At 42.5% G+C, this 14,663-nt stretch overlaps 1 protein-coding gene across 1 annotated transcript in view; it reads right to left on the bottom strand.

Moving 5' to 3' along the window:
* shisa9b (shisa family member 9b) overlaps positions 1–5,295 on the bottom strand; it is a 46,674-nt gene extending 41,379 nt beyond the window's left edge. Inside the window, exons 1-2 of the mRNA XM_053613120.1 lie at positions 3,064–5,295; positions 1,499–1,611 (exon numbers count right to left, since the gene is read on the bottom strand). Coding sequence (XP_053469095.1) covers positions 1,499–1,611; positions 3,064–3,572 — 622 coding nt within the window. The 5' untranslated portion in view covers positions 3,573–5,295. The remainder of the gene's footprint in view (positions 1–1,498; positions 1,612–3,063) is intronic.
* Between the last annotated feature and the right edge of the window lie 9,368 nt (positions 5,296–14,663).

Raw genomic sequence — 14,663 nt, forward strand, 5'->3', positions numbered from 1 at the left:
TTCCAGGATAATTACAAATTGGACTAGCTATGCCCAATGTTTGTGCAATTTTCCATAATTTCTCAGCTTCAAAATGGCTTGCTTTTCTCCCATATACAGCTCTATGGTCTTCTTGTAGGTTTATCCTTTTTAACAACAAATGCAGTCTTCACAGGTGAAACCCAGGGCTCAAACCAACAGCAGACATTGGGAGCTATTAATTATTTAAACAATCACTCTAACAGGGACAGGGGACACCTGAACAACAAGAAACACCTGTTTGGCATGTGCCAATATTTTTGATCAGTTGAAAAACGGGCAGGTTCAAACAAAAAGTGCCACGTTCCAAGTGGTTTCACACATGTAGATGTAAATATCAGGAAATGAAAGCTTAAATTCTGATCTATCGTCTTATATTCATCTTTTCATCTCAGTCAAATGTTTTCAGTGTATAGCAAAAACAACAGAATTGGCCATGCTGTTACAATACGTTTGGATGGAACTGTAGGTAAGATGGTCAGGTGTCCACAAACTATTGGTCATATATTTTATAATAAGCATACTGATCAGCACACCTTACATAAGCAATAGGAAAGCTTAACAGAGAAAAATCCACTAGTGCCATAGCAACACTGATGTATACCACACCAGGCAGCATTTGTACAAAAAGATTAATATGAGCACAATAAAACTCTTAGTCACAAAGGCAGGTTTATTGTTTTTTCTTTTTAAAAAAAAAAATCATCATCATCATGTGTAATCTGTGACACAAACTCAAATCATCAGTTTGATTCCTTCAAGTTGGGTTAGTGGGGAAGACCAGGAGGTGTGTACACTGGTAGCAGCACAGCATGAGGAGCTTGCTATCATGGTGATTAGAGTCCTGCTTACGCATGCGTTCACAGCATGCTTCTGAATGCATGTGTGTAGAAAGTGAGAGAGAGAGCACTGCTATGTGTATTAGTCAGCCAAGGCAATTACCACCCCAGCACATTAAATGATCACTGTAGATGTAAGTGGTGCTGTGGCCTACCGGATGTGCCAAAAATGGCCAGCTGTAACAACTTCCCTTCCACAACGAAGGCCAAGTCAGAGATCTGTGCCCTTGTGAATAGCTGTAGGACCTCACAGCTGCCTCTCTGAGGTGAATAAGCCACAGCTGCTTCTATTAGTTTCTCTTGCATCTGTTTTCGCCATCAAATTCAATGTGAATCAATCGCAACCTGACTCTGAACCAGCATCACCTTTACTCTGAATCAGACTCTACCAACTCTAAATCTCACTTGCAGTGACTCTGAATCTAATCCACCCTGAAGAAAAATCATACTGGAGTCCATCATGGACCATAAAGACTCCCACAGTCAGAAATATATAGGCAGCTCTTTTAATACAGACACAAGAGTCACACGACTGTATTTTTTGACCAACAAAGTTAAATAATTACTTATTGTATATAAAACACTCCCAGTTGGAGAACACATAGTCTTGGTGTTACAGTTCAAAAAACATGTATACTCACGCAGGTTATTTCCTGTTGTCCTGGCCGGCAGGTTCTCATAGGGCTGTCCATGCACAGCCAGGCTCTCCTCGTGTTCCTCTCCTCCTCTCTGCCGTATCACTTGCGCCAGCGCTCTGCAGAGACACACGTCATTATAGCAGGTCTCAAAACTATTAGCGATGAAGTACTGTGCTGCTTGCTTGATGTATTTTACGGTCATTGAAGTCTCACTCCAAAACTGACAGATACACTGCCAGGAAATAGGTGCTGTATTCTCATGAGCATGCCAGTATGTTCAAAATGAAAAACCATGCATGATGTGTATTACTCAAAGTGCATGCTTAAAAATGGATGTCAGAAATCAGGGTGTCTGAAAAATAATTGACCTTATATAATCTAAATACAGGGTGTCCCAAAAGTCTCCATAAATAGGGGAAATTAACACTTTTTAGCAAAATATGTTCCCAACATTTTATGCTTAGTTTACATTATATAATGTTTCAACCCCAGATAACCTTTAAGAATGCCTTTTATTGAAGTCATTCTCATGGCTGGATCGGGAAGCTGTCGCAAGGTTGCGATGGACTAACAGGAAACATGGCAAGCACATCACACATGACACTGACGTAAAACTTATTAACAAATTCAAAAAAACTGGAAGTGTTGCGGACCAAACAAGAAGTGGACGTCCACGAACATCCACTGACAAAGGTACAGCAGATGTGGTGCTGGCAAACATAGTCCCCTGAGTATGGAGACCTTTGGGACACGCTGTAGATTTCTATACTAAAGCCTAGAAGACGTGTCCTGAATGAAGATGTGAATAATCACTTGTTCAGTGGCATGATCGGGATAAATTGTGATAGTAGCTTAATTAGAAGCAGGGTTTAAAACACATCAAAGTGTATTTATATTAAAATGTTAAAAAAAATAAATAAATAAAAAACTTTGGCAGTTGCTGCTGTGGAGCTGACTACATTAATAACAAACATTTTTCCATCTCTATACTATAGATTTAACTTAAGAGGTAGTGTAAAAGCATGTTCGCATCTCATTATGTCATATCCCCCCCTTCAAACACATTTCATTTACTGATAGTGTTTACTACCATACATCCACTGTATGGTAGTAAACACCAGGCCTATCAGTAAATTAAATGAGAGCAACTAGGCCTATATGCTACATCAGGGGTCTTCAATCTTATCCAGAAAGGGCTGGCGTGGTTGCAGGCTTTCACTCCAAACCAAGCAGGAGCCTCACCTGATTTCACTTGTTTAATCAGTTCATCTTCAATCTATCAAGTGTGCCTTCAGTTTGGCTGTAATGAAAGCCTGTAGCAGTGCATAAAACTGAAGACCCATGCATACCTGTTTACCATGTCTGTCTCAAGCCATACTCTCTCCTCGGTGTGATTGTTAAGAATTATGATTCTATGGGTTGTCTAGGGTGAATAGTCTGTTATATTAGTGTGGATACTGGACAGGCACATTGAGTTCACTCAATATGGGTTCACTAGTGTGTCCGTGCTATTTTTCTGACTATGGATAAAAAGGTGATGGTGTTAAGTCTTCCCTCGGGTCACCCACCTAGACATGTCTTCTCTGTGAGGTCGATGCGCCTTTTCAAGGCCGAGTTTGGTGAAAACCCCCACCAGAGCCATGATGGCGACCACTCCGCATATGATGTACACGATTAGATTGGTTTTATCCTTCGTGGGGTCGTGCGCCGGGTCGTTCTTTTTAGGTGGCGGTCTGCCCGTCATTGACCACGGCGGTGTGCCGTCGTTAGTGCACGCGCGCTGGTCCAGGCGCGATTCCTTGAATTCGCAGCAGAAGCGGAAGCCGCACGTGCCGCAGCAGTACAGGTAGCTTCCCGTGCGGCACACGAACGGCGGGTCCCACTGGCCCATCACGTCGTAGTAGCCCCTGCATTTATCCTCTGTGTGCGGAGGCTCCGAGAGACCGCTCTCGCCGTCTCGGGACTCGTTGGAGCCGGACACGGCCACCGAACCGACCTGTCTAGCGCTCTCACCGGCTACGTCGCACGCCACAACTTTCACGAGAAAGTAGGCGAGCAGCAGCTCCGTGCTTCTCATCCTGCGCGCGCTCTTCCACTGTTTGTTTTTGTACCCGCTTCCACTCTACAACGCTAAAGAATCGAAGCTCGCGCCTCATGAAGTGGCGAGGAGCTCGTTTTCCGCGAGCGCGTCGCCTCCGTCTGCGTTTCCGCTCATGTTTGACTGACGCTCTCCTGGCGCAACAGTCGGTTGTCGGAGAAGCGCGAGCAACTTACCGTGACTCCGTTTTATTTGTGTCGTTGTACGCCGCCACCGAAACATGCATTGCAAATTTTAAAAAAAAAAAAAGGAAAGAAAGATAAAAGCGGCGCCTTTGCGCGTTACAGATATCCTTCTTTAGCTACGACAGTCCACATCACATCGCAAGCATCACGGCTACGTGTGTGTGAGTGTGAGTGCTCCTCTGGCAGCGCGCGCTCGAACGCTGAACAGGATCAACTGCGTAATGAGAGAGGAGGAGAGAGACACTCGAGTGTGGGAAGGTGCGAGCGAACAAAAGTGAGAAACAAGTAGGTCCCTACAGAACCATATCTATGGGCCTACTAGAAACTGATGACGTCTGCTGACTGATAACAAGACAGATGTCGCGTCCAAACCTGCGCACTACCGCTCAGGCCCAGGTCCGCAAAAGGATCGTAAAAGTTCAAATCTTCTGACGTGGTCGAGAGAGTGTGAGATGTGATGCTCATGCACGCCACGCGTATCTGGTTGCGCCAATTAAGGGCCAGATGTCCTGAGTATAACTAGCCTGGCTAGCCTCATTAGTGACGCACAAATTATAATGAGTGATCATGCGCTCTTCTTAAATCACGCTTTACTGAATGATTTCAACACTCATTCCAATCATCAACATTTTTCAATATAACTACACATAACTGTTTTAATTTCATAATTGTAGTGTGTGCTTAGTCTAGGTGCACATATCTACATATTTACCCATGATTCTAAAATATTTACACTGACCAAAAGTTTAAATATTAAAATGTAGTATATAAAATATTATTTAAATCTTTAAGAGAGTCCATGTGTGTTTGTTTCTTGTCCTACAGTCCATGCAGCCCCTCTCACCCTATCCATATCATGTAGCCTTTAAAACCTTGCTGAAATTGGAACAAACATTACTGATTACTGGCTGTGTTTTCTTGGAGGGGGTTTTTTTCACCCCTTTTTAAAGTCATTTTTGAACTATCCTAAAATCAATAGCAGCCTAAACTGTGGCATATTATTTACAGGGTTAGCGTGCTGTTTCAGAAGTAATAATAGGACTATTCTGCCTATAACACATAGTGTCTCATCCATCCATTTTCCATACCACTTATCCTACACAGGGTCACAGGGAGCCTAGAGCCTAACTCAGGGAACTCGAAATGCTAGTCAGCTTACAACGCGTTTTTGGACTGTCGAGGAAACCGGAGTACCTGGAGGAAACCCGTGAAGCACGTGAAGAACATGCAATTCGAACTACCAACCACAAAGGTGTGAGGCAAACGTGTTAACTACAATTCCACTCAAATTTAAACTACTGAACTGATCTAAAGGTGTTCTCTTTTTTTAAAGTTCAGACCATAAAATCCTGGGCTGACTAAATGTGTTGGTGCTGTTTGATTATAACTGTTATAAACAAAACACAGCCACAATGACCGAGATCAGAGATCAGAGGAGAATGACCAGAAGGTTTGAGCTGTCAGGAGGTCTATAGTAACTCAAATAAGCACTCTTTACAATCATGGTGAACAGGAAAGCATCTCAGAATGCACAACACAGCAAACCTTGAGATGGATGAGCTACAACAGCAGAAGAACATACCAGGTTCCACTCCATCTTCAACTGTCCAGTTTGGGTGAGTCTGTGCCCATGATAGCCTCAGATTCCTGTTCTTGGCTGACAGGAGTGGAACCTGATCTGGTCTTCTGCTCTTGTACAGTAGCCCATCCACCTCAAGGTTCAATGTTTTGTGCATTCTGAGATGCTTTTGTTTACTGGGGTGCAACAATATTTTGAAATTGGGTCAAGCAATGCTTGAAATAATAATTTTTATATTATAATTAATAATAATATTTGGGTTTTTTTCTATATTAAAAGCATTTTTCCAAACTTTCAAGTTTCCACCTCTTTAGCACCAATCTGGTTCAACTCTGCAATAGGTGTGCATGGTGATTTAGTTTAGTTTAATTTAACTAAATTATGTTGCACACAAACATGCATATTATTTGAAGATGTATTCTGTGTTTTAGCCTCCCTTCCACATCAAAACAGCATCTTTGGTCACTGAAAATTAAGCTGTTCAAAAGGTGAAGGAAAAATTTGAAAACTCACTGTAATATTTTCTCCCATTCAGGCAGAAAGGAGGAAGTCGGAGACAGGCTTGAACCAACTCAAAGCATTCTTTATTTTCTCCTTTTTTCCCACTTGTCAGCATAAACTCACACACACACACACACACACACACACACACACACACACACACACACACACGCACACACGGCTCTGTGCTGGTGGCTCTCTCTCTCGAGGCGCATATCTCACTCCTTCTTATCCGCTCATCCTTCTCATTGCAACTCAGAACAATCATTAAGAGAATTCCCCACAGGTGTGCAGTCTTTACCACTCACCTTTTCCAGCTCCGCCCTCCATTTACAAACCGGCACTTGCACACACTCCCACGTACCCCCACCGCCTGACTCAGGCCGGGCAGCCATCCGGCTTGCCGCTGACTCCCCCATTCCTCGGAACCAACACCACCGGGCTGCTCCAGTTACTTTGGGACTCCTCGATTACCCCCATGTTGAGCATAGCCTTGAGTTCGTCCCAAATTGCATTTTTTTGTGTTTGGGCAACCCCACCTCTATCTGTTCGCCTTACTTCACAGTCAACTTCCCCGACCCTACGTGTGACCTCAAAGGGCCCTTACCACTTGGCAAGTAATTTAGAGTTTGACGTGGGTAGTAAGACAAGCACTTTATCTCACAGTGTGAACTGTTATAGCCGTCTCCCTGATGTGGAGCTGATGCTGACAGCCCTGGCACTGTCTCCCCAGCCAATGCTGCCCATATACCACACCGTTTTTCACTACTGCACTACCCATACACAAACATTTCTCTAGCTAATGCTCAAAACCCCGATCAATTTGTCCCCAAGATTATTCGATGGGTGAGGCGAGGACACAGGGGAAGCAGGAGGGGGAGGGAAAGCACGGGTTCAGGGCATGGGTTTCTGGGGAATTGGCCCCCATCTCCATGGTGCAGGGATGGAAAGTACCATGCCAGTACCATGTAATGCAAAACAGCCCCACACCATGATGCTTCCACCTCCACACTTCACTGTTACTATAGTGTTTTAAGGGTGATGTGCAGTGCCATTTCTTCTCCAAACATGGTGTGTAGTATGACAGGGAAAAAGTTACATTTTGCTCTCGCCTGACCAGACTACACTCCCAGTATTTCATAGGCTTGTCCAAATGAGTTGTAGCAAACTTTAAACGAGCTTCGACATGCCTCTTCTTTAGTAATGGAGTGTTACGGGGTGAGCGTGAGCAGTGGAGTGCATTGCCTGTTGTTTTCTCTGTGACGATGGTATCTGCTGCCTCCAAGTGTTTCTGGAGCTCTTTCCGAGTGGTCCTTGGCTCTTGGGCTACTCTTCTGAATATTCTTCAGACTCCCTGGTCAGAAATCTTGCAATGAGCTCCTGTGCGTGGCCGGTTGATGACGGAGTGATATTGGATTTTTATAAAGTACAGTTGCAATAAAAATTATTCAAACCTTATTGCAAATCAGGTTTATTGTCAAATTTACAGACTTTCAGCTGTTTTCAATGAACAAATCAAACAAAAGAAATTGTAATGGTTCAATATAACGAATGATTCAAGTGGTTTCCCCAAATTCAACTGAAAATGCAACTTATAACGATTTCTCCAGTTTCAAAATTATTCAACCCATTCATGGCAAACATTTTTAGTACTTAGTATAGCACCCTTTTGCTGTTATGACCTGCTGCAATCGAGATGCATAGCTTCTGGCAGCGTTCCTGAAGAATCTTAGCCCATTCCTCATGAGCAATGGCCCCCAGTTCAGTAATATTCTTGGGTTTGCATGCTGCAACCACCTTCTTCAAATCCCACCAGAGATTTTCTATGGGGTTCAAGTCAGGTGACTGCATGGGATTCTAACTGACATGGATATGTTTGAGATGACAGTCATGTTCATTCCGAATTTACTGATTGGCAGTTTGTTATGAGGTTCCACCCCTTTGAGAGGTCAACCAGTAATCATAAAGAGAAGCCATGCATTGAGGCAGGACAAATTTGCTGAGCCATGGATTATGTAATTCAGAGTGGTGACTAGTTTCATTTTCTAGTAGGGTTTGTGAAAAGTGCCACAGAATTTAAACAAATTTGTCCAATTCACCAGAATATTACTTCCTTAATTTTTATTTATTTGGCAGGGAACAAGTGGCTCTTATGTTATACGTACTATACAAAGCACAAATTTCAAACAGATACACAGGCATGGTCAGCCATACATCAGTAAATTATGACTCAAAAAAAAGTTAGTAAAAGAACAATGGATTTTGAAGAAGTACTCTTAAATGAGCAGATTGATTCAGAACACACACTGTTAGTTTAGGAAGATGTATAAAAAGCAAGTAAAGCATTTGCTATTCTTTAGAAATTTTGAGCATCTGCACATCAGCATGAGAATCTCCAAATTTAGAAATTTTCATTAATCATATAAAATGATAGGTTAGTCAGTAAGTTTTCAGTTACGACCAGAAAATAAAACTTTATCTATAAAAATATATTCAGTCCTTGAGATGATGGCAATGTCTGTTTTCCTCCAATGTCTGAAAAAAATAACCTTGTTGACTTAATTTAAAATGGCCTTAATGTTAATTTTCAGCATGACATATCGTGGTTACATCAAACTGACAGATAGTATGGTAGCTCTGGCCTTAATACTGCTCCTTAATTTAAGTAGATATTGCGCAAGTAAAATGGGCCTAAGTCTAGGATCATAATTACAGATAACTGAGACACTCCTCTGCTTTAGGCAATCACCCGTGGCCGTGTGTACCCACAAATTCTGCTCAACTGTCTGAATAGTTACGTCTAAGGCCTGCATAGTCTATAAATATGGGCCCAAGTGTCTAATTCTGTTATGATTCCTGGTTACTGTCTGTCAGACCTCTGTGGAAGTGTGGCTTGATGGGGCACATAGCAGAGAAAGTTAGCACATGTTCACATATGCATGTTAATGTAAATTTCTATCCTCATTCCTGAATTTTTTTGTTTTCACATGTTATGTTGGAAAAATTTGTTCTAGTCTTTTTTTTTCCTATGAAGTAACAGGATCACAAGACCATTGTTACATCAGCTACAACATGGATCTGGAAATCTTATCATCAGTGAATTTACTCAGAAATGGTTTTATGTCACATGAACTCTTTTAGTTATGCTGCAAGTTTTCAATCTCTAAAATAAAGATTGCAACTGAATGCAATTTATTGATAAGTAGAACTTGATGGGGATGCCACCACTGCCAGCCAGTATAGTCCTTATTACTAATTTGTATGCTTAAAATACCCTTAAAATATACTTCAAACAGGTAGGAAACTATTGAAGAAAAAAAATATTTCAGACATTTGACCTTGATATGATTTTGACCCTGTTTGGATCAATTAAAAAAGCTAATAATTTCACATGTTAGTTACAATGATCATTTCATATAATTCCTACAAGCATTCAACCACTCTCTCCTGAGATATCAGACTAACTAGAACCTTGGATGGATGGATAGATGTATGGAATGATGGACCGAAGACAAAAGTCATAGATAGCTAGTGAATAATGACTTCCTGGGTGTGAACCTTTAAGTAATTTCTCTGTATGATAAACAGGTAGGAAGCTTTTGGAGAAAACCTATGACTTTGTTGTGACCTTGATCCTGTTCGGATTGATTCCAAAATCAAATCAGTTCATCTGCTGGTTACAATGATTATTCCACATAAATCTTATAAACATTCCAGCACTTGCTCTTGAGATATCACACTAACAAGAATCTTGGATGGACACATGGACAGACAACCCAAAAACATAATGCCTTCACCACGTAGTGACAGAGGCATTAAAAAAGCTGCAAGGTTGTAGCCATACTTCCATGGTTGGGAATAACATTTTAGTGGAACTGCAGGAAGTTTGAACGTTTAAATCCTATACATGATGCTCATCAGACTTGTATTTTGCAACAAGAGTTTCCCTGTGGCAGGGGTGTGGGTGATGAAAGACTTTCAAGCTCTTTCAGCCACACAATAAAAAAATATTTCAAAACCATTCCAAAAGCCAGTTCTATGTAAGTATAGTTTTTTATAGTACTGGAGGATGTCAGGGTGAAAGGTAATGAACCATGGCTTTGACCCCATGTAGCCTACATCGCAATGAAATTGACCTTGTGTCACACTGTAAGTCAGTTTGAGGCTAAATACACTTTTACCTTTTGAATCCCTTTTGTCCTTTTTCCTCCATCAATATGATGCCAGTGGAAAGAGTAGAAAATAAATCCATTAGCTTAGACAAAATGAGGGCATCATATGGGAACGCACAAGTCTACCTTCACTTATGAGAATGAGAGAGAGAGAGAGAGTGAGAGAAAGAGAGAGAGAGTGATAGAGAGAGAGAGAGAGAGAGAGAGAGAGAGAGAGAGAGAGACCAATTGGGCCAATTATCAAGCAACATGGGAAATACATTTAGGTTAGTGACAGAAATTATACACATCCTACAATTAATCAAAGATTTGCTCTATGATTAATCCAAGCTGTGTATAGGAGGCCTTAAACAGTACCATAATATTATTGTAGAGATTTGTCAGCTGTAATGCTCTTTCACCTGCCTCCACTGAGTAATCTTGAGATTTTTGTAGTGATTGCAGTCTCGTTGGATCATTGCCATCAAGTGGAATGATATTTTTAGCTCCTGACTGACGCAAAATCGAACGCAGCTGACCATCAAACGCACACACACACACTGAACATACTAACACACACATACACACACACTGAACATACGAACAGACCCACACATTTCCTCCAATGTAAATGTGGAGTGTGTGTAGCACAGAGACACAATGTGAGTTCACTTGGTGGTTGACAGTGTAAGCTCCTTGTACGCTTGTATGATGCAGTCTGTTCAGTTCATGTTGGCAGTACTTAGCCATGTAATCCATGATGTGAGCCCTTGTGTGCTGGCTGGGTGGTGTAGTTTCTGAACTGTGATTCAAAGAGATAAGATAATATTAGGATCTCATGGCCTCCCACAGACATGTAGGCTATTTTCAGTTGGAAATGGTAGTGACAAATAAGCGTATAGGTAACATGCAATTAAATAGGTGGTACTTGAACGATAGAGGTCAGCTTTATTGTTACATTACACCTATTCTAAGATAATTGTAATGACAGTGTAAAAACAAAGCTATTCAAAACACCACCACATCTCATATGCTTATAGCTTTAGATGATTGCTAAGCATGTTAGGGTTTCATTTTGGGTGCATTAAAAAGGGAGAAAAAAATTAATTGCAATGCTGCATGATTCACTTTGCAATGTATATTTGCCTGACTGTTCACATTTGGCATGTCAGTTAAAGGTTTAATATAACATTCTTGACTTAGATTTATTGTGAATTATATAAGATAACCACAGCTTTAATATGCATTTCTCAAATAATCAATAATGTATCAAATGTTAAGAACGGTTAATATTCAGCAGGTCTCATTAAATTGGACATTTTTGATATTCTGATTGTTAAACAGCAGTAAAGCTTTAAAATACAGTATCTATATATGTTTGCTAGAAAATCCATACATTTACTACAAACATTTCCCCCTGTACAGTAATAATAGATACAAGCGCTGTCCTGGTGGGCTCACACTAAGCATTAGGAAGAAGAATTTGAAGAAGTTTTTATTACAGAGGGGGTAGAGAACAGTTAATTTCACTTCAATTTTTGGCGGTCTTATCAATTTGGGGGCGGTACCTGCCTATGACCAAAGTGGAAGCTGGATCACATTAGGCCGACTCATCTCAAGGACATTAGGACTGTATGTAAATCAGTTGTGGCATAGGCACAGTGGGGCCACAGCATGCAGAATGTAGCCAGCAGCCCAAAGAGCCTGAATAGAAGAGTGACTAATTGGTGTAAAAAATAATATTGTGGAAAAAATCATGAACATTTGCAACAAAAGAATATGGCAGTAAGATTTCACTACAGTCAATACGAGGCATTGGATAGGCATCAAATTTAGAAACAGTCATCACCTTGCGGAAGTCCTCGCAGAAACAGACCACCCTGTCCAGTTTGGGCACAAGCACAATGAGGCTGCTCCTATTACTCCCATCAGTAGCATAGCCAGGAAATTATTTCAGGGGATATGAAGACATATGCTAAATAAAATCACTATGTGATAAGTACAATTGAATAGCTAAATCAGACACAGTCATACAATTTGAAAGGATACCAGGCAGTAGTACAAACACTATTTAACATCAACTAATCTGTGGCAACTCAAGGCTGTGGTGGGAGAAACACAGACACTAAGGAGGCAGGATGAAGGGAAAAGTGTGGAGTTTATTTTTTTTATAAGTGGAGACAGGGGGAAGGTGAGGGCATCAGGTAATTTAGTGGAGGCTGTTCGTAGTGTTGTTCTCCCATAGTGGGGAGTGGCGGGCGGGCTGGAGCAGGCTCGAGGCAGACCCAGGCAGCATGGCACTGGCAGCGGGTATTGGCCGAAGGTGCAGCGTGGCCAGGGAGAGTCATCTCCGGAGCTGTCATCATCTCCGTCTGCTTCTGTAAGAGACAAAGAGAGTGGAGTCAATACCAGCATTACCGGACACGTGTCTGCCTGCTCTGTGCTGCCATGGCCCTTTTATTCTCTTCCAGCATCTGCAGGAGGGTGAGCTGCTGCTCCACTCATTGGCCGCCAGCCATGTATGCTTCTGCCTCCCTGCCTTGTAGCCATGTGCTGTTAAGCTGTCCAAAACATGTGAGGTGCTGAAGCAGAGCTGTCTATTCAACACTTGGGTGGCAGTCATGCGAGGAGCGGGTTGGCTTTTGTGCATGTGAGCTGCATGCTCGCCATCACAGTACCCCCCCAGTTCAGAGCCTACTGCTGGCAGATGTTGGGCCCATAATGCATGTCGGCGTGAGAGGCCATCTGGGTTTCCATGGTGGGCCCCCACTCAGTGCTGCACCTGGAAAGGGAAGTCCTGTAATGATAGAAACCACCTGGTTACTCTGTCATTGGTGTCCTTTGCTCTGGCCATCCATTGCAAAGGAGCATGGTCGGTCATGAGCGTGTAGTTCCGACCTGCCACATAGTACCATAGCTCCTCTACAGCCCCATTTTATCTTGTCTCGGTGGGGTTTAGCTGCTGGCTCATGTAGAGGACTGGGTGCTCTTCTCATTGAATGTCCGAGACACGGTGGCCCCTAGCCCTGTCTCGGAGGTGTCGGTGAAGGCAGGTTGAAATCCTGGTCTCCTCGGTCCTCCGCACCTGGTCCAGCTGTCCTTTTTTAGTGAGATCTAAGAGTGGGGGAGGCTAGAGAGGAGAAGTTAGGCACAAACCTCCTATAGTATCCTGCCAACTCCAAAAATGCACATACCTGTTTCTTCGGTGGGTCAGGGATACTCTTTCACTGCCTCTAGCTTCTTTTCCTGTGGTTTTAACCCTCATACCCCTTAGTTCCCACAGTATTATGTCCCACAACCCTATATTCCCGATAGAAACAGCATGCCAACCCTGAGTTCCCTGGCCAAAATTGGCCCCAAAATCAACATTTTAATGTTAACATTTTTAGGCCTTGAAACAACTTATAATAATGTGTCTGTGTAATATTACTTTGAAAATGAAGCAGTTCAGTGTTTTTACTCCACTTAGAGCACAATTCTTAACTAAAGAAATTACGAAAAATGCTCGCTAAAATCCTTATACTCATTTAGAAGTACCACACGAGCATCAGCATGGTCAATGCCTTTGAATAAATGCATTTTAGCGCCAAAAGTCAACTTTCTGGTGATAATCAGACCAGCAGGTACTGTTTTCACGAATGCACAGAAATTGGTCGCATTCCCGACAACGAAAAACAGTTTTTGATTCCTTGTGTGGGTTGTTCTTCTTTTCAACGGAAGGATTTTTCTTGGGGAAGTGTCTAGCCTTCTCACCATCAGTTTCGGTTTCAACATCGCCTGAACTTTCACTGCTGTCACTATCTAGAATCCTTGCTCTAGCCTGTGTAACTGTGTATGTTTTCGTTTTTTTTCACTGTTTTAGATGTACCTGTGTTCACTGTAGGTGTAACTTTAGCTGGAACACGATTAGCTTTTCACTTTGGCATTTTTAGTTAACTTCTACTATTACACCATAAGTTTATCAACAACATTCACTTTTGGATCAGCTTCATCATAATGACAGCGTAATGACGTAATCACGTCGTGATGTCATGACGTCATCAACCTTCCGGGTCAAAAAATAATAATTAAATAAGTAAGAAATCATAGCAGAGTAATGCCGGTATACCGGCCTTACGGGTATTTGGCATAGACGACCAAGCCGGTATATCGTCCTTACGGGAATAGGTCAAAGACGGGCAAGCCGGTTTTTCGGCCTTAAGGGGTTAGAGGGTTAAGAGGCCCCAGACAATGTGATACCCCAGGTACTGTGCCTCGGTCAGCCCCAGATGTCACTTTCTCAGGCTGGCCATCAGCATGACTTTTCAGAGGCTCCCCAAGACTTCTCTCAGATGGTAAAGGTGGTCCAATCAGGCGGAGGAGTGGATGATGACATCGTCCAGGTAGGCGGCTGTGAACGGCCTGTGGGGTCTTAGGACGATGTCCATCAATCGCTGGAATGTCGCTGGGGCTCTGTGAAGGCCAATGGGGAGAACTCGGTACTGCCAGTGACCGCTGGAGGTGCTGAAGGCGGTCTTGGGTTTAGCCTCAGGAACCAGGGCTACTTGAGTGTATACTTTGGTCAGGTCAAGGATAGAGATGAAGCTGGCTCTCCCCAGCTGCTCCACCAGGTCGTCCACTCGGGGAAGGGGGTAGCTGTTGAAATCAGACACCT

This window comes from Ictalurus furcatus, chromosome 24, assembly GCF_023375685.1.
Source record: "Ictalurus furcatus strain D&B chromosome 24, Billie_1.0, whole genome shotgun sequence".
NCBI lineage: Eukaryota > Metazoa > Chordata > Actinopteri > Siluriformes > Ictaluridae > Ictalurus > Ictalurus furcatus.